The 19,914-nt window shown below is 47.7% G+C and overlaps 2 protein-coding genes and 1 long non-coding RNA gene across 5 annotated transcripts in view; 2 read left to right on the forward strand and 1 right to left on the reverse strand.

Moving 5' to 3' along the window:
• The window catches only part of MED26 (mediator complex subunit 26), a 205,820-nt gene extending 194,686 nt beyond the window's left edge, over positions 1-11,134 (forward strand). Inside the window, exons 2-3 of one of the 2 annotated variants that reach the window (XM_077788795.1) lie at positions 7,015-7,091; positions 8,388-11,134. In XM_077788795.1, the coding sequence (XP_077644921.1) occupies positions 7,026-7,091; positions 8,388-10,067 (1,746 nt within the window). In that variant the 5' untranslated portion in view covers positions 7,015-7,025 and the 3' untranslated portion in view covers positions 10,068-11,134. The remainder of the gene's footprint in view (positions 1-7,014; positions 7,092-8,387) is intronic. The other variant, XM_021551897.2, reaches the window with a different exon arrangement.
• On the reverse strand, positions 7,947-9,223 carry LOC110482571 (uncharacterized). 2 transcript variants are annotated; one of them, XR_013341220.1, is made up of 2 exons: positions 9,115-9,223; positions 7,947-8,675 (listed from the first exon to the last, which is right to left on the reverse strand). It is a non-coding gene; the product is annotated as an uncharacterized LOC110482571 (long non-coding RNA). The 2 variants fall into 2 exon arrangements; XR_002467430.1 differs by having other exon boundaries at positions 7,947-8,624; positions 9,115-9,213.
• A 2,740-nt stretch (positions 11,135-13,874) lies between the features above and the next one.
• SLC35E1 (solute carrier family 35 member E1) lies at positions 13,875-18,007 on the forward strand. The gene is made up of 6 exons (XM_031507151.2): positions 13,875-14,268; positions 15,052-15,122; positions 15,451-15,588; positions 16,210-16,335; positions 16,816-17,061; positions 17,653-18,007. Exons 1-6 carry the CDS (start codon positions 13,875-13,877, stop codon positions 17,887-17,889), a joined length of 1,212 nt encoding a protein of 403 aa, XP_031363011.1. The 3' UTR covers positions 17,890-18,007.
• The last annotated feature ends 1,907 nt before the right edge of the window (positions 18,008-19,914 follow it).

Genomic DNA, 19,914 nt, shown 5'->3' on the forward strand with positions numbered 1-19,914 from the left:
TTGCTGGGGCAGTGAGGTTGGAAGTGTTGAATTTGTAGGTCTTTTACAATACAAGCTGTGTCCTAGAGTTACCTGTACGGATCTTTTTGAGAGGACAATTCTGAATTGCTGCTCTGAGTCTAGTTTGGAGTAGCTGGAAATGGGTGTGATGTGTTTGTGCTCCTTCTAGTTCAGTGTCATTCCCCAGGTGTAGGAGCATGGCTGCAAGGGACTTCATGTGGTCCATCACCTTCATGAAACACCTCCTTCTGGACTTGTCTAATCTCTTCTTAAACCTCCATAGTGGCTCAGAAGACTGTGGAGAGATTATTTGAGTGCACTGGTAGCTCACTGGTTGTTTCTAGATGCAATCAGTATTTGTCTTGTTGCAAATTAGGCCAGTGAGCATAAAAACAGTTGATTAACATTTCTTTATTATGACTAATAACGCATAAGAAGGTTTATTTCAAGCTTCATGTGTCCCTTTTCTATTTTTTTCAATACTGTGGCATGAAAACTTCAACTTTATTTCAAAACATGCTTATCCTGCTGTCCTCTGACCTCCTCTTGGTGTATGTTGTTCTTGCACTGTTGCAGCTTGAGATGAAGGTGTAATTCCAGCTGAATTTGATTCCTCTGCCATTCCTTACAGCCTGGAAAACAACACTAAATGATCTTGCTTGCAGTGTGCTGTGGTGGATGCCACCAGGAGTGGCAGTGGCTGCCCAGGGTTGTGCTCCCTGGCTCTTGCTCTGTTCCTTCAGCAGGAATTTTTGCCAATTGAATAGTATTTCAGGTAGCCTCTTTGGCTGCTGGGCTCTTTAAAATCAGGCTAATGAATTTTTGTTTGTCCAGCTTCACAGTCTGGTGGGGTGGGTTTGTTTGGGGGTCATATTGCAGTGAATCTCCTCTGTACATCTGCAGCTCAGGGCTGTCACTACAGGCATGATTCTGTGGTGTTATACAAAATGTTTAGTAACTGTTGAAGTTGACAGACAGGTATTTCTCTTTGTAGTAACAAAAATGTCTTTCAGTTACTAGCTAATAAGCGTGAATGGAGAAAAGTGTTCCACTGTTGCTGTTTTCTGTTTGCCTTAAAAACCTTTTCCTGTAGCACAGAGAACTGGGGGTGTGTCTTGTCTTCATAGTCTGTGTTTTACTACCTCTTGTACCATCCTCCTCCGATGGATGCTCCTTTTGTTGGGTGGTTTCCCCTGCCTTGGCCCAGCCTGGAGTCTGTTCCTGCTGTGCCAGGGGCCTTGGGTGCCTCCCTGGGAATGGGCCATGCAGAGAAGAGCTGGAGTGTTCATGGCACTCCCAGCTGCTGTGCATTTGTGTCTGGAGGCCCTTTGTGAGTGCCAGGGCAAACTGTGCTTTGTGCTGGCAAGCTCCTCTCATTCTCTTGGCTGCTGTGGGATGCCCAGCTCAGGGATGTGTGTGGGCACTGCCAGGAGGGAGCAGGGGAAATATTTCAGGCCCACCGATTTCTTTGCACTGTGGAATTGTATTGGAATCTGACCTTACTCTCTTTTGATGATCCTGGCTTTGTAAAGCATGTACAGGATGATGTTGCTTTGCTATTAAATGAAGCCCAAGTACAAATAAAATATGTGCAGATTGGTTTGACTCTTTAAAGTAGACCTGGGAGTTTTAGGTCTGGAGGTGTGGATAATCCTTCCTGTGCCTGGTCACTCTCTGGACTGTTTGTGGTACTCAAGGAGCATTTCTTCTACCCCTTGTTTTGCAGCACAAATTTCTGATCAGTTTTCAAAGCATGAATTTCTCTCTCATAGAAGATTCTCCTAGTGAATGACTTTCAACCCAAATAATTGATTCCTTCATGTTTAAAGATCTGTTTTACTAAATACTATTAGAAAACTGGCCTCCACCTTTAAGAATATCTTTTGTGTACTGGTTAATATTGGACCTTTGCTTGGCAAACTGACTTTGAGACATTTTCAATAATGTGAGCAAAGTAGTGCATGGTCATCTTTTTGGTATGTTGTGTCTGTGAATAGTATCTCGTGTTCCCTATCTTTAGACAACATCGTGTCACATTGGGGCTAGGGGGAACTGTTAATAGATCAGCTGCAAGGGAACTGAACTAAATACCAGCAGGTTGTAACCTGAATTCTAACTTGGTATGTTTGGTCTGTACCTTTGAACAAATGACCTGGCAATTTTCTGTTGGTGGTGTGTATTGTCAGTGTTTGGTGTCTCATAGTTCCTACACAAAGTGCTAAATAAACTCTGCACCGCTGTATTGCTGTTGTCACATTTAAATAAAGCCTCCTGTGAATAGCAACTTGTCCCTCCTCACTTTTTATTCCGTAATTTAGATTATTGTGCAGCGAAGTACCTTTTCTACAAAAGCAGTGTTGGGGCAAGGTGTGACACTGAGGGGGGACCCTGTCTGGGGCAGGAGCTGCTGTTGGGCTGCAGGTGACACTGAGAGCTCCAAGAGAAGGAACACCAGCCATGCCACCACTCCTGGAGCAGGCACTGCACCTCCTGGGAATCACCTCTGCCTCCCTGGCCTCTCCAGCAATATTCACCTTGAACCTGGGATTTTCTTCAGCATTTTCCTGCACTCCCTGAGGAGATACACAGCCCTGGAGCAGGGGGAAGACAACAAATGTACACATGCTCTTGTGAACTTCTGTCTGGACCTTACTGCTACCAGAAACCTCCAGCTTGGCAATAGACACCTGGATTTGTGTTTGTAGGAAGAAAAAAGACCTGCTCAGTCTCCCACAGTGCCTCCACTTCTCTCCTAGCTTCTGTCACACTGCTTTGGTACTACAGGTGGGACAGTGTTACAGAAATACTTTCCTGGAAACCATCAAAATTTTCAGTGTTTATGGATATTCTGATGAAGTAGTTAAGTATGATGGCAAATAGATTCTCTCCAAAGCAGTGTGTTTTGATACCTGTGTGCTCTGTTCACCATACCCATGGTGGAATCAGGCTGTGATTGTTGTGAACTGTGATTTCAGGAGGATGATGGTGTCACACTATGGTTTTAGAGGCTTGTTGGTGATGGGCAGCTCCAGGCCAATTTTAAGTATTGTTTAGAAACTTGTGAAGGCATTAATGTGACCCAGAAGGATGATGTTACTGTATCAAACAATGCCTTTTAGCACTGTTACCTGAACTTTGTGGTTGAAAAGAGCTTTTCTATCTGAAAGGCAGGAATCTGCATGAGCAAGGCTTTTTTGGAATTGTGCATTGAGTTTTTCATGTTACACAGAAAGAGCTGCTCCTCCTGCTCCAGGTAACTCTGGTCTGGTTTGTCATTTATCACGGTCTAGTCAGGCATGCAAAGATCTTTGGAAACATCCCTGTGAAATATTAAAAAAAAAGAAAATCATTGCTTTATCTGAGTGACTGCAATAGAAAGTTTCTGTAACATTTGTTTTTCAGGCTGCAGTGAGAGAGTGCAGTGTGTCCAGGCAGTGACCAGGAGGACAGGAAGGTGTGCTGGGGGTGCTCACATTGGTTTTGGGGTCTGGGCTGGTGTGTAAGGGAAGGAAGAGAATCAAAACATCCCATGGAGTGTGCTGGTCCCACAGAAAACACATCCTAGCACCTGGAAGTGGTGGTAGAGCTTGTATGGATGCTGAGCTTGCTGCTGCTTTCAGATTTCCTGGTGGAGGTGGGAGGGAACAGCTGTACCTCAACCTTCCCCAAAACCCCTTTGAACTGCTGTGTAACACCCTGAAATTAGTCACTGACTTAGTCCTGTTTTATAAATGCTGAAATAAGATTAAGATGGCAGTTAAGAAAAGAAAATTTAACTTCTTGATCTTTTCCTGAGAGTTCAGAAACCCCTGCTTTTGTCTGTGGCTGGAGTAAAAGCATTCAGTGCTTAACTTGGAAAAGATCTCAGCAATAGTAAGCTCCAGAGTATGGCTGAATGGGTGGATGACTTAAGGAGCCTTGCATGGAATAAATAAGATTTGTTTTCTGTGGCTGTCATTAGGGTTGGCTGGAAAGGATTATCGTGGATGACTCAAAGCAGATGTTCTCCAGTAAACTTCTGAGTGAGTTAGTCTGTGTGCCAGTCAGTGCTCTCAACAGGAGCGCAGCATGGGAGAATTTGCAACACCTTATCAATTACTTATCAATTATTTTGAGCTTTTTGCTGTAAGCTCCTAATTGGGGGTCCTGGAAGTTGTTTTGGGGGGTACTAAAGGGGTTGCAGTGTGAGCAGACAAAGGCACATAGAAACTAAAATGCAAATTCCCGAGTTGCTGACCTGGGCAGTTACAGCTCGGTGTCCATAGGGAGTGGGGTTGAATTCCCTGTCCTGCTCTGCTCCACAGCACTTTACCTGTCTGTTCAGTAGCCCTTTGTGATAATAAATGATCGTTTCTGGTGCTGCTCAAAGCAGGGTGTTGTCCTGGCAGGTTTGGTAACATTATTGTCAGGTTGGTTATGTGACAATGTGGGAATTTTATTGTAGCAGTTGGTTTAAGGTGAAGGCACTGGTGTGCAGGATGGGTGTGCTGCTGTTACCTCTACAGTGTCTTCCCATGAACATGTGATACTTGAGAGGTGTTTTGGGAGATCCTCTTGTTTCCATCACTGTGTTTAACTGCACTACAAGAAATTTCATAATCTGTGTTATTTTAAAATAGGCAAATATGATTTTTACTGTAAGCTTCTCTTTATGCCGCTTGGATGGAACATGCTGAGAAAACTACACAAAGGGAAGGGAGGAGAAGTTGTTGAACGTGCTTGAACATTTTATGTATTTAATTTCAAAGAATTAAGCTTCCCTACAGGTCAAAAAAAAAAAAAGAAAAAGAAAATGAGAGGAGCTGCTGGCAGTTGTCTGGGGTGTGAGATGTTCGTGCTCTGCTCAGCAGTTGTTCCGTGACAGCGCGTTCTCAATTGGTTACAAATGTGTGAGGAATCCAAAATGGGTGGTTTGTGTTCCAGCAGGAGCTGAGGGTGCAAGGCCACTTTCACTGTCCTTAATTGGCACCACGTGTCCCCCAGAGCAGGGAGGGAAGTCACAGCCTGTCAGTGCTGGGGGGCTGCTTTGGCATTTGGGGCACCACTGGTGTGTGCCTGGGGGTACTGAACAAAGGCAAAGCTGTGACTGGAAATTCCCTGACCAGTTTCACCTTTCTGCAGGGGTGTGTGCACATGATGTTTCACTTTCCCCATCTTCATCTTCTGATAGACCAATGACCCTTCTTTTGCCATCAGTTCTTAGTTTAGATAATGAATAATTTGGGGATTACCAGTAACTGCAAAAATAATTGTACTAGTTAATGGCGTGTGCAACAGCACCTTTTTCACTCTGGTAATTCACAGTCTAAAATATGTGTTGGGAAGGAGAGTATCGTGTTTTGAAAGTTTAAAAATATTTGTCTGGAAACTCCCAGAATTGAGCTTTAACTATTCTAAGGGCTCTGGTTCTAAAAACTGAAAAAGCCAAGCCTGATGTTGTGTATTGCTTGAACTGTGGTGCTAAACTGTCCTTCCTGGGCTCTGAGGGCAGGGCAAGGGTCAGAACATGGAAGAAAGTCAGTGGACTGAAGTGAAATAATAAGAACTAAAATATGTCAGAATAGGTGCTCTTGCTGCTCTAAAGGTTAAGCAGGGTTTTGCCAAGCCTGACCTCATGGTAGGGCTTCAAATATCTGCAGAGTGAAGAAAGAACCAGGACAAATTAATTCATCTTTGGCCTGGAGTTGGTTTTACACCCTGTAGGAGTAAGAATCATTCAAAGCCTGCATGGACTTTAAACATAAGTTTGATAAAAGTGAATCAAAAAATCAGGACAAGTGTTTCATCACTGAGAGTGTTACCCAGGTATCTCCTAAATAACATTAAACTCCTAAATAGCACTAAACAGTCCTGCAGGGATGGACAAAACAAGGTCTGAGCCCAAGGTTTTCTGAAAGGAGGAGACTTCAGCTTCTGCTATTCCTGTGGGATCTCAGTGGAGGGGTAGAACTTGGAAAAGTCAATTCTCACACAAGTCAGTGTTTTTAAGAGGAGGGGTCGTGCAGGGGATGTGTGGCTGGGGGGGCAGAGTTGCCTGGTGATGATGCTGATGCTCCTGATGAGGTTTCAGGATGATGTGGGATCACTGCAGAGGTTCTTGCCGAGAGATTTTTCTCACATGCACTTCACATCCAGTTGAGTCACAAATGCAATTAAGCAATAAATGAGACTGTGATTCAAATTTTCCTTTGCTTATCTTTTAAATCTATCTCCAAAGGTGAATTAGAAATTCCAGGTTTCAGCACTCTTAACATCAGGTAATGGAAACAAGGATCTCTGTATAGGATCATAAACTGGTTTGGGTTGGAAAAGCAGTCCAGGATGAATGAGTCCAACCCAGCACTGCCATGTTTACTCCTGAACCAAGCCCCCAAAACAGTGCAGTGTGTGGTTTGTGATGGAAACCATTAAACTCACACGTGTGCTGAGGATGTGCAGGATGCACAGCTGTGATCAGAGAACCTGATCCTCACCTTTTCAGGGGATGTGGGGTTGTTCCTCCTCCCCATGTCCAGCCCCAGCAAGGGGTGGTGGGGTGGTCTGGGGTCACCTGCTGGGCACAGCCCTGGCCCAGGAGGGACCTGCAGGCTGTGTGCAGTGCAGGAGGTGATTCTGAAATGGAACTGCAGAGCAGTGCTGGGGTACTTCTGCAGCATTGAGCTCCACCTTTCCCATTCCTGCTCCTGCTCCATTTGGCACCGTTAGGTGTGCACAGTTCATTGAGGCTTTGCAGAGGGGTCTCAGAACTTTGTTACTCAGCCACAGCAGTTTTATTGCCACTGTTTCTTTGGGTTTTATATAAGAGTGTGTTTGTTACAGCTCCTGCAGTTTCCAACTAGGTCAGTAAAAGTGTCCTTGTCCCTATTCCTTGAACAATCAGCTCCCTAAAGCCAGACAGTCTGATAGCAGTTTGTGATTAATGCTTCCAGCAATTATAAAGTGGAAGGTCTTAAATTACATTTGTTAACTAAGACCAGTACATGAAACGTGAAGTGACTTTGTCTTCCTTGTTGCAGATCCATAACATGGTGGCAGTGCTGGAAGTGATCTCCAGCCTGGAGAAATATCCCATTACCAAAGAGGCACTTGAGGTATGTCACCCTCTGAACGTGATTTTTTTATGTGTATAAAAGGACTTTTCCCTGCCTTTCTAATTTCCATCAGAGCTTTTCTGGAAACAATAGATGGATTGCAAAGGATTCACAATTAAGATATTATTTTGTCCCTCTCGTGCTGTTTCCAACATCTCGCTGAACACAGGGATCCTTTCTGGGCCCAGATCAGTATTCTGGGCAGCACAGTTCCTGTTTGTGCAGGGCACTACATTAATCATCACTTGCCACTGATTAATTCTCTTGCACTCAGCAATATCACCCTGCAGTTCCGGTCACCTTTGCAGACGTTTGGTGACCAAGCACCTAAAATCTGAAATAGGAATAGAGTTGCTCTGGATCTGTAAAATTAATCTTAAATGCAGATAAGCAGGTTTCAAGGCCTGATATTTGTGGTGAGGTCAGGTGTAGGGAGAGGTGAACTCTCACTGGTTACTCATAGAAACAGTCCAAATAAGTTTTATGGCTGAATTATGTATTTCTTTTTCACTCTTTGCATTGAAATTAGGAGTGTTCTTGCTTGTAACTGTTGCTTAATTACAACTCCACCTGTATTTCAACATATCTTTGACAACAGGTTGCATATTTCTCTCACAGTCTGGTCTGTGTTCTCCTTTGAAGTTCTTTTCTTAAGAAATCTAACTTGTGGAACAGTTCTTTGTTTTCCAATGTGCTTTGGGAACAATCAAACACTTCCTTCCGCTCATTAAACCACCTTGGGACACCCTGTGAATGTTGTTGAAATGGCTTTTTCATACGTTTCCACAAGGCTGGGAAGTGAAGGGAGAGGAGAGAGGTGGAGGAAGAAGGTAGGACACAACTCACACCTGGCAGTCAGGTTTGTCAAATGGAACATTTTATTTTTAACGAGTTACTGTAACAGGCAAAGATCCTGGAGTTCTTTTCTCTTTCTTCAGATCTTATACTTCCTTGTGATAAACATACACCTTTGGGTGCTGCATTTCCCCTCAAATCTAAACCTGCACCCTTATTCTTATGGTCTTTTCTCATTAAAGATTTCCTTTCTGATGTTTTTCCCACCTCTCCTAGTTTTACCAGGGAATAAAGACAGCGTGACTTGAAACCTACACTCAGTTTCATGTTGCGTGGCAGAGCACTGGACTAATCCTTTCCAAAAAGATTAATTCAGCACTTAAATCTTTAGTGTTTTCAACCAGGTGTTTCTCAGGGGTGAGCATTACAAAGCAGAAACATTCCTTAAGAATTTTCCCTGGAATGCTACGTGTTTGTAAACCACCTTGTCTGTCTTTGTAGGAAACCAGACTCGGGAGGCTCATCAATGAGGTGAGGAAGAAGACATCCAATGAGGAACTTGCCAAACGTGCCAAGAAGTTGCTGAGGAATTGGCAGAAGTTGATAGAACCCGTAACCCAGAACGAGCCGGTGCCAAGGGGGCTGCCCAACCCGCCGGGATCAGCGAATGGAGGTGCTCACAACTGCAAACCAGACTCACAACTTCCTGCTGTGCCCGGCGCCAAGCCCATCAGCGAACTGAAAAGCAGGAATGATATCCAGAAACTAAATTCTCCAAAAGCTGAGAAACTGGGAAATAGGAAAAGGAAAGGTGATCACAGGGACGGGCATCAGGGCCCTCCTCCCGCAAAGGTCTCCAAAGCTAGTCATGAAGTATTACAAAACTCTTCACCCCCTCCAACCAATGGAATTGGAGGTAGTCCTGAAAATTTTCCTAGTCCTGTAGACATAAACCTACACGCAGGGCCTGAAAGCAGCAGGACAGATCTCAGTGAAAACGATAAACACAATAAGATCCCAGTAAATGCTGTAAAACCTCACACCAGTTCTCCAGGACTTGTAAAACCTTCAAGCACTTCCTCGTTACTAAAGACTGCAGTGCTTCAGCAACATGATAAATCGGAAGAAGCCACGGGCCCCCACCAGCCCAAGAGCCCACGCTGCTCCTCCTTTAGCCCCAGGAACGTTAGGCATGATACTTTTGCTCGGCAGCACACCACGTACTCACCAAAGGATTCGATGCCCAGTCCATCTCAGAGGTCTCAGTTCGCAGACGCCGCGCCGGTGCCGTCGCCGCCGCCATCCCTGATGCAGCCATCCTCACCTCCCGTGCCAGCCAAGAGACTGGAGTTCCCTCCTCAGGCGGCCCCCGAGGCGGCGCAGCACTGGCAGGAGCAGCAGGGAGCCCCCGAGGGCCAGCACAGGCACACAGCAGGGACACTTCAGCAGCACACGGCTCCCGGCTGCAAAGCCCATCCCGGGGAATCACACGTGGGCTTCCCGCAGGACACTTCCAGAATGGACAGTGACGATGCTGCTTCAGGGTCTGATAGCAAAAAGAAGAAAAGGTACCGACCCAGAGACTATACAGTCAACTTGGATGGGCACGTGATAGAAGGGGGTGTGAAACCTGTGAGGTTAAAAGAGAGAAAACTCACTTTTGATCCCATGACAGGACAGATAAAACCTTTAACACCGAAAGATCCTTTGCAGGTAGAAATCCCTGCACTTACTGAACAGCACAGGACAGAAACAGAAAAGCAGGAGCAAAAACCCAACCTGCAAAGCCCCTTTGAACAAACGAACTGGAAAGAGTTGTCCAGAAATGAAATCATTCAGTCATATTTAAACAGACAGAGTAGCTTGCTGTCTTCATCAGGAGTACAGACTCCAGGAGCTCACTACTTCATGTCTGAGTATTTAAAGCAGGAGGAAAGCACTAGAAAAGAGGCTAGAAAGACTCACGTTCTAGCTCCTAACAGCAAACCTACAGACTTGCCTGGGGTCACCAGAGAGGTCACGGGCGATGACCTCGACAGAATACGTGACCACAACTGGCCAGGCGTGAACGGTTGTTATGACACACAGGGTAACTGGTATGATTGGACACAGTGCATATCCTTAGATCCACACGGGGATGATGGGAGATTGAACATCCTGCCTTACGTCTGCCTAGACTGAGAGCAGTTCTGCTAAGCACGCTTTTTACACCTGCACTTAGCAGAACTGGCAGACACGATGCCACTTCCAGCTGGAGAGAGCCTCCTGTCCTGGACAAACAGGCCCCACGAGCAGAGGGGGGAAGGGAGCTGGGCCTTTCCAGCTCGTTCCTTTAAATTCTCCTTTTGTGAAATGCTGCTACCAGTTTACTAACAATTGCAAAGGAAGGCATACGAAGGTTTGATCAGTTGAGTTCAAAACTCTATAGCAAGCCAGCTATAAAAAGTGTTAGTCCCCAAGAAGTGAAGAGGATTTCCAGCACTTTCTGAATGCCGGAATCTTATTACAGGCAGGTACAGAGAAAAATTTTGGAAGTTACCTTAACAAAATATGCATCTATTTATTTGACTTGATTTGGGTTTTTATTTGGCAGTGAGATATTCGAGAGACAATGTGCAAAAACTGTAGTTTTATTTCTATCACATCTCTGAACATGATTGAGTTAAGAGTCATGTGGTACGGAGATTGGGTTTTAAACAGCAGGTGTTGCACTGCAGGCTGGGCCACCAGCTTCAGCTCAACATTCCATAGGCATCCACATATTTTAGTCTGGTTTCAGTTTAAATCCAGTCTCTGAGAAATGCTGCAAAAACTAGATGTTTAATGATATTTTTTGATCCCACCACCACCAGCCAAATATTTTTCCTCCTTTTCCCTTCCTGCAAACTTATAGGTAAAAAACAAAAAGACAAAAAAAACCAAAAAGACAGAAAGAAAAAAAAAAAAGAAAAATCACCTTTTCTAGAATCTAAATGTAATGAGGGTGCTACAAGTTTGTAACTGTACTGTGAGAGGGAAAAAGGAAGCCTGTTTGTATGCTGGAAATATACTTGTTACCATTCCTTTAGATATTGTTTGCCTTATGGATATCCATCATAAACGCAATTTGCAAAAACAAAGAGCCTTAGTGAATGTACAGTAACTAGACTTCTGTGTTCCTGGGATGCAGAAGGGAGCAACTTTGCTATTTGGTCCTTTAAGTGGACACGTTGTGATATAAATGTGGAAATAAAAAAAATTTGCACAAACCAGTTTGTGAATTATTTATGTACACTCCACTCGTTTTCCCCCCCCCCGAGTTTGCTCAGTTCAGCCCAGCCAGGGGAGCCCTGGCACTGGGGACCCCTCGGAGCAGGGAGGTGGAGCCGAATCCCTCGGACACTGCTGGTAGGGAGAACGGGATTGTCTTCCAAGAACCTCGGTGTGCTCTCCAGTCACACAGGGTGGATCTGTTTTAACTCTGGAGACTGATAACCCAACTGCTGATAATGTACCTCAAAGTCTAAAGAGATCAGATTTCAACTTTGTAATGTTTTGTTCCTATTTGTTACAGTGCTTTCTGAAGCAGCCTGGGGTGTAGAAAGTGAAGGATTTCTATTAACTGTAATTGCTTTAATATTTGGGACTGTGTTGTTTGATGCAGTCCCCAGTGCTGGGCTTTTGTTCAGGGGGTCGGGGAGGGGACTCTATACCAAAAATATTCCTGGGTTTAGTGATGTTAACTCTGTTAACCCATCTGTGCTGGAGATGAGCCTTGGCAAGAGCTGTCCTGCCTTTGAGGGTAGAGTCAAGCTCTTCCCTGACTTTCAAAGGAAGGTGCTCCTGGCCAGGCCAGCATTCTGTTGGTCCATTCCCTGGAATACAACTGATGAAGTCTGGTTTGTTTTTAAGTCAATCTTGTTCATAATTTATGATCTGACTGTTACTGAAATGTGTGGGTATCTCAGAAACAACAATGTCTGTGTGCTTCCATTTCTGAAATCTGAGGTCTGAGAGTGAAACCAGAAGTGGTTACCAAAAAATGTGTCCAAGTATATTTTCAGTTTACTTCCATTTTGTCCTTCTGCAGTTGCTGAGGTTGAGCAGTGTGGTTTAGAGCTGGGGCAAGTTTCTGTCTTGCAGTTCAGATGTGATGGTAGAGGGCTAAGCTGCTGGTCATTTTGGAAACGCTTAAGTTCTGTTTATGTAAAAAAGTACTGTGCATCTTATCTCCCCCTGCCCTTCCTCCCTCCTTCCCTGTATGGTCCCATTTAGGAACAGGGTCCGTGCTCTTTGGAGGCCTTTGAATTCAGGAAATAATGATATTTTACTTGATAAATTCCATCTTTTTCTCCACCGCTTCCATTTCTGATGCAATTGATGGCCCTTGACTGCACTGGGTGAGGCGATACCCGAAGCTCATCACAGCTTTCAGATTCCACCCAAACTGCCTGTGCTGGTGTTCCTCTCCTGGAGGAAGCACCAGGAATCAGACCCAGCCCTTTCCCTGGTGGTACAAAAACTGCTGGAGAAATTCCCTCCCAATGCAAGCTTTAAATCTTGTTCCTTGCTGAGTTTGTTGCTGCTGTAAGGGTTCAACTCACATGTGTGTCCTCCAGGGTGAGATGAGGCTTGACAATCTTTATTTCAGCATGCCAGTATAACCAGTTCTGTGAGCTCCAACAAATGTGAATAAGTTTACAAGGTGATATTTTTTTGTCAATTTTGTAAACAAGTTCAAATGAAGTTTACCATGTGCGTACCTGCTGTGTACTCTCATTTGTGCATGACTCAGTTTCTCTGCTACTGCCTTCTCCTACCTCTTGCAAAATTTCTCCTTCTAATCCTAGAACCTGTAAAACACTGCCATTTCTTCCCCGTCAACAGATGACATGAAATGGCTCATCAACAAATCTCTGGGGAGTCGCCATTACCTAAAATGCGTGGTTTTATGGGCAAATTAATTCTGTAGAAATGTCTCTTGACAGGGTGCATGGACGAACCGGGCTCTACACCAACCCCTCCTGCCTGCCAGGTACTCACCCATCCTTTACCCCGGCCGGCGCTCGTTTCCTGCCGTTGGTTTTAAAGGTCGGGAGCGACGGTCTCGGTGCCTCCGCGCCCGTGACCTTCGCTCCGTCCGTGCCCGGCGCGGCGGTGTCCGAGTCCCGGCGGTGTCCGAGTCCCGGCGGTGTCCGAGTCCCGGCGCTGCCCCGAGCGCCGCGTCCCGGTTCGAGTGGGGACGCTCGGGCTCCATCGCCCCGCGGCGGGGCCGGGGCGGCGGGCGCGGGGCCGGGCGGAGCGGGACCGGGCGGAGCGGGGCCGGACCGGGCGGAGCGGGACCGGACCGGGCGGAGCGGGGCCGGACCGGGCGGAGCGGGACCGGACCGGGCGGAGCGGGGCCGAGCGGAGCCGGACCGGGCGGAGCGGGACCGGGCGGAGCGGGGCCGGACCGGGCGGAGCGGGGAGGACCGGGCAGAGCGGAGCCGGGCGGAGCGGGGCCGGACCGGGCGGAGCCGGACCGGGCGGAGCGGGGAGGACCGGGCAGAGCGGGGCCGGACCGGGCGGAGCGGAGCCGGGCGGAGCGGGGCCGGACCGGGTGGAGCGGGGCCGGACCGGGCGGAGCGGGGCCGGACCGGGCGGAGCCGGACCGGGCGGAGCGGGGAGGACCGGGCAGAGCGGGGCCGGACCGGGCGGAGCGGAGCCGGGCGGAGCGGGGCCGGACCGGGTGGAGCGGGGCCGGACCGGGCGGAGCGGGACGGACCGGGCGGAGCGGGACCGGACCGGGTGGAGCGGGGCCGGACCGGGCGGGGCCGGACCGAGCGGGGCCGGACCGGGCAGAGCGGGGCCGGACCGGGCGGAGCGGAGCGGGCCGGACCGGGTGGAGCGGGGCCGGACCGAGCGGAGCGGAGGAAGTGACGCCCGGAGCGGCGGGGCCGCCGCGGCCGCCCCGCCCCAGGAAGCGACGCGCTGGCGGCCGCGCTGACGTTCGGCGGCGGCTGCGGAGCGATGGCGGCGCCGCTGGCGGCTCCGGGCGGCGCCGGGCCCGGGCCCGGGGCGGGGGCGGCGCGGGGCGGGCGCGGGCCGGCGCTGCGGGAGGGGGCGCGGGTGTCGGCGCTGTGCCTCGCCTGGTACGGGCTGAGCGCCGGCGGCAACGTGGTGAACAAGCTGCTGCTCGGCGGCTTCCCGCGGCCCGTCACCGTCTCGCTGTTCCACATCCTGGGGCTGTGCGGGCTCCTGCCGCCGCTGCTCCGCGCCTGGCGCGTCCCGCCCGCCGGCCCCGCGCAGCTGCCGCCCCGCGCCTACCCCCGCTACATCCTCCCGCTCGCCTTCGGCAAGTACTTCGCCTCCGTGTCCGCGCACGTCTCGCTCTGGAGGGTCCCCGTGTCCTACGCGCACACAGGTGAGGCTGCGGGGGCCCGGGGGGACGGCCCAGCGCCGGCTGTGCCCGTGCGGAGGTGCCCGCGGGGGTGTCCCGGGGGCCAGCGTGGATTCGTGCCCGGTGGGGTGACCTGAAGCCCGGTGTGTGCTCATACGGGAACCCAGTGCAGCGTCCCAGTGCTCACTGTGTGCTCTGGGCACCCACTGCAGTGTCCCAGTACCTGCTCTGTGCTCATTCAGGCACCCAGTGTGCCGTCCCAGTGCTCACTTTGTGTTCTGGGTGCCCAGTGCAGTGTCCCAGTACCCACTCTGTGCTCATACAGGTATGCAGTGCAGTGTCCCAGTGCTCACTGTGTATTCTGGGTGCCCACTGCAGTGTCCCAGTACCCACTCTGTGCTCGTACAGGTGCCCAGTGTGCTGTCCCAGTGCTCACAGTGTGCTCTGGGTGCCCAGTGTGCTGTCCCAGTGCTCACTGTGTGCTCTGGGTGCCCAGTGTGCTGTCCCAGTGCTCACAGTGTATTCTGGGTGCCCAGTGTGCTGTCCCAGTGCTCACTGTGTGCTCTGTAGGCTCCCAGAGCTGTGCCCCTGTCCCCAGTGTGTGCTGGCACCGGATCCAAGGGCAGTGCCCTGGTGGGTGCCCTGTGGGTGCCCAGAGCACCAAGGTCCAGTTGGTCCAAGTGTCCAGGACAGGGAGAGGGAGGGAGGATCCATCCTGGGCCTGGCTGAGCCCTGCTCCATCCCTCTGCTCGTGCTGGCTGCTGGAGCTGTCCCACGTCCCCAGCGATGTTTTCTTGCCGTCCCCAGTGAAAGCCACGATGCCGATCTGGGTGGTTCTGCTCTCACGGATCATCATGAAGGAAAAGCAGACGACGAAGGTGCGGACAGGTTTGCTGAGGTTTCTTTTCTTGGAGGTGCTGCGCTGGCGGGGGGCAGCAGAGCTCGGGTTTTGGGGTGGATTTTGTGACTGGAATTAGATTATGCAGATTTGAAAAATCCCTTTTCCTTTTATTGTGAGTGTAAAACACATCTAAACAATGTCCAGGGTGATGCTGTCCGATGCTCTGGAGTTGTCAGTGTCTACTGCAGTGACTTAAATTTCCTTGAACTACAGTAGTAAAAGGGTTGATCCCTGAATCAGCAGGATGTATAAACTCGGTTGACAATTCTTAGCAGATGCAATTTACCCCTCTGTCCCTGCTGCAGGTGTACCTGTCTCTGATCCCCATCATCACTGGTGTCCTGCTGGCCACGGTCACAGAGCTGTCCTTTGACATGTGGGGGCTCATCAGTGCACTTGCTGCTACCCTGTGCTTTTCACTTCAGAACATCTTCTCAAAGAAGGTACCAGCTCTGTTCACAGCACTGGCTCACCCTTCAGCAGGATGGGGTGTCTTTTCAATTACATAAATGTATTTTTTTTCACTTTGCAGCTAGACAAGCTCAGAGGGATGGTTATTTTGTTTGTTATTTATTTGTTATTTTTTGTGTGTGTTTTCTCTGCAGCTCTTCCTACCTGTTGAAGCATTGAGTTTATCCTGAGCTCTTTCTTTACTCTTCAACATGTTGTTTTGGTTTTTTTTTTCTGATGGCAATTCAATAGTGCTTAAATTGAACAGTTCATTTAATGTATCTTGTTATATCAAATCATTCCTCTGTGCTGAACAAGTCATTGTCAACACTGGGCACTCCTTGAAACTACAGTAACAAAATTAAAGTGTGTGGTTTGGCTCTATTTAGTTACAAAATGGCTTCTGTTTTATAGAGCTATTAATTTTAATGTCTTGTTTGATACTAAGAGCCACCCCTCAAACAAACATTATTTTTCAAAGAGCCGTCAGTTTTTCATATGTCATTCTAACAGGAAATTAATGCTATAAGGATATTTATTTATTTCCCTAACTTACCTGTCCCCTAAAGCAGTTTCTGTTTCCTGACCTGCTGTTCAATATTGGTTCTTGTCAGGTGTTGAGAGATTCCCGAATTCATCATCTTCGGTTGCTGAACATCCTCGGGTGCCACGCTGTGTTCTTCATGATCCCAACGTGGGTTCTGGTGGATCTTTCTTCCTTCTTGGTAGAGAATGACTTGGTAAGTGCTGAATTTAGAGAATTGTTTGCTATTATGAAAGAAAAGAGAAACAAAACCAAAAAAAACCAAAAACCCAAAACAAAAACTCCAGCACCCAACCAGAAAAGGGCACTGAAGTGTTCCAGTGTAGTTCTTGTCAGTGTGGAAGGAAGTGTTGTGAAACATCTGCAAATTGTTTCACATGATTGACAAAGTTGTGAGAATTCTTGTCAGGGTTAGGAGAGGCAGTTTATGGGACAGCATAAATTTGAGGAGTTGGGAGCTGGAGGCAGGAACAAACACTCCAGAGTGAGTGGGGAATGTCCTCCTCTGGTTTCTCTGAGCTGGGAGTTGCATAAGGCAATGTGCTTGGGGGCCTCTTTAGAGCTCAGTGCAGACATTCCTCCCTCCCTGGCAGGTAAAAAGTGCCTCAAGGCTGTGTTTGTGTTGTTACCTGAAACCCGAGATAATTTTTTTCTCCTGCTGTTTGCTTTGCCACAGAGCTCCATGTCTCATTGGTCCTGGACCTTGATGCTGCTTATAATCAGTGGATTCTGTAATTTTGCCCAGAATGTGATTGCCTTCAGTATCCTTAACCTGATCAGCCCCCTGAGTTACTCGGTGGCCAATGCCACCAAGAGGATCATGGTGATCACCGTGTCCCTGATCATGCTGCGCAACCCCGTCACCAGCACCAACGTCCTGGGCATGATGACAGCCATCCTCGGGGTGTTCCTGTACAACAAGGTGAGGCAGCTCTTTCTGTGTTCACCAGGAATCACAGCTCAAGCAGTCCAGTAGCTTTGAATTGGGTTTTGGACAGGTTAAGAGCTACTTGAGCAAAAATAGACAACACAGAGGGCACAAGGCTCCAAGGGATGGGCATGGCTCACACCATGGGCCATACCAGCTGCTGGGCCTCTCACAGAATTAAATTTTGATCTCAAGCTTTTCTTGAAAAGGGAAGTAACTCAGAATGTCTTGAGCAAAAGACCAGTTTGTTTGTTTGGCATGTGAGAGGAGTGAAGTTTTTATTAGAAGCCACTGATATTTTAAGACTCTAAAAAAATTGATGTAGAACTGTCTGCTTTTTTCTGGGCATGGGAATGTGTAGTGTGTCTAGGTGGTATCTTAGGTGATATCTAAGAAAATCTGCCTTCACTGAAGGGTTGTCAGGCTTTGGCAGGGCCTGCCCAGGGAGGTTTGGAGTGCCCATCCCTGGAGGTGTCCAAGGATGGCCAGGATGTGGCACTCAGTGCTCTGGGCAGAGCTTGGACGTGATAATCTCGGATTTTCCCAACCTGAATGATTCTGTGACAAACTTTCTTCCTTTCCCAGACAAAATATGACGCAAACCAAGAGGCAAAGAAGCAGCAGCTGCTCCCAGTGACCACAGGAGACCTGGTGAACTTGGAAAGGCACCGAAACCCTCCTGAAAAGTCCCAAAATGGACTCACAGCCTTTGCCCAGCACGGGGACTTCCAGTACGGCCGCAGCAATGTCCTCACAGACCACTTCCAGTACAACAGGCAGAACTATCCAACATCCTACAACCTGAATCGTTTTGATATTTAGGATCCTGGCAGACAGGTACAGACTGTGATATCAAAGTGTCCCCAGCATTATCAGAAAACTTTTAGTACATCCATGAATGTCACAAAGCCATTGAAGTGTGCAGGTTTGGCAGCAGGGCAGGTGCATGTGGAGGGGAGTGGTGCAGGACCTGCAGCTGCTGCTGGGCAGAGCTTTAAATCTGGACCAGCCAGACCTGACACTGGAACCAAACCCACAGAGCAGATCCTGGTGAGGTGCACTTGTCACTGCAGAGTGGAACACCTGTCACTGCTCCTTTCAGAGTCTGCCAGCTGGTTGTTCTCTTGGCAGCTGAATTCTGGCCAGTATCTTGTTTCCATGCTGGTAATGTCACCTTTAACTTGTTCTCTAACAACGGTTCAATGATCCTTTTAATGAAGCTTTCAGGAAGAAGTGAAAGCAAGGGGTAACTTGTGCTGCTCAGGATTTGTCTGGGAAGGATTGACTGAGGTGGATCAGCTGCAGGCAGGTAAACTTGAGTTCATCTCCATCATCTGTGCAACTTTCTGTGGATTTTCACAACTCTTGTGCCTCTGCCTTCAGCCCTGGATGACGAAGCAGAAGTGTTTCTGGAGGAGCAGGCAGTGGAAGGATTGATCCCTCCCAGAATTGCTTCAGGCACAGAAAAACACAGTTCTCCAAATCACTGGTCATGGCAAAGAACAACCAAGCCCAACTGAAAATCATCCTTGTTTCTTGAATCATGTAGTCCTGTAACTCCAGACATTGCTATCCCCTGGCCATGCAGGAAACTCCTTCACAAATAAAAGTGTTTGGAATAATATGATTTTATTTTTTTACTTGCTTCACCCATGTTCTTTCAAAACTGTTTTGTTGCTTTAGAAATTGAAAGGTGAAAGGTGTTTTGTTCTCAGTTTTATGCCTAAGTTATGCTCTCTTATATGTTTTGAATGCATTGATTTGAACAATCATCATTATTAATTGTTTCTTAAAACTTTTTAGTCCCTAATTGTTACGGTTTTTAAAATGTCTTAACTAATGCTGTTGGAGTAGCCATGTGGATTTAGTCTGACTTCCACATCCTGCTGAAAGAAGTTAAATTTTGTATCCTGTGCTGTTCCTGCAACTCCCCTGGCTCGAATAGGAAAGAAAAACTGAATCAGAAGTAAATAGATAATTTATGGTTAAGAACTGATCCAGTATAAATTCTAGACAAGGTGATTGTGTGTGTCAGGTACTGCATTTGTGCATGGAAGGGATGAAACTTGGCTTTCCTTCCTTGGAGTAAAATTCCTTGGAATGAAGTGAAACCCAGCTTGGAACTTGGGTTTCACTGAATCAGAATTTTCTGTTGTTGCTTTAGTAAAAGATTTTAGGGCCTTCCTTCCTTCCCAGACTGTTGTACAGTGAGACTTTGCTAGCATAAGTTTTTGCTTTAACCAGAGAGGTACCAGACACCAGTGACAAAATCCAGGGTGTGTCACAGAACACTCCTCTTATTTATTGCTTTAAAATGACCATTTCCATGATGTGAGATGATGATTTGGCTCCTTTCTGGATAATAAAGGATTTATTTTTAAGTGTACAATCAAGCTGAACTTATTCTTTTGGCTGCTGGGGTGGTAGTTACATGAACAGCCTTCCACCAGAGTCCAAAAGAGGAAATGGTCCTTCTGAAACTCGAGAGAGGGGTTAAAAATGCTGCAGCTGTGTGTTAGCAGAACTTCTTGCCTTGACTGGAGTTCATTGTGTTCATGCTAGTTGAGAATTTTGGTGGAAAATCTAAATGAATCTGTCCCTAATCAAGGTCATGAAGAAATCTTTGTTTTGCCTGTTCCAGTATTAATGTGTGTATAATTACTTCTTTTTAATACAGGGAAAATGCCAAATGTGTATTTCTAGAGCTCATTTCCCAACATTTCAATGCTTTTACCTACAAGTAACAAGGATTTGGTGGACTCTGGATTTGGATTATGTGCTGACTCTGATTTGAGGATGAGAGATTCAGGCTGAGATTGTCAGCAGGGGCTGAAGTTCTCCAGCTGC

Source organism: Lonchura striata, chromosome 28, assembly GCF_046129695.1.
Source record: "Lonchura striata isolate bLonStr1 chromosome 28, bLonStr1.mat, whole genome shotgun sequence".
NCBI lineage: Eukaryota > Metazoa > Chordata > Aves > Passeriformes > Estrildidae > Lonchura > Lonchura striata.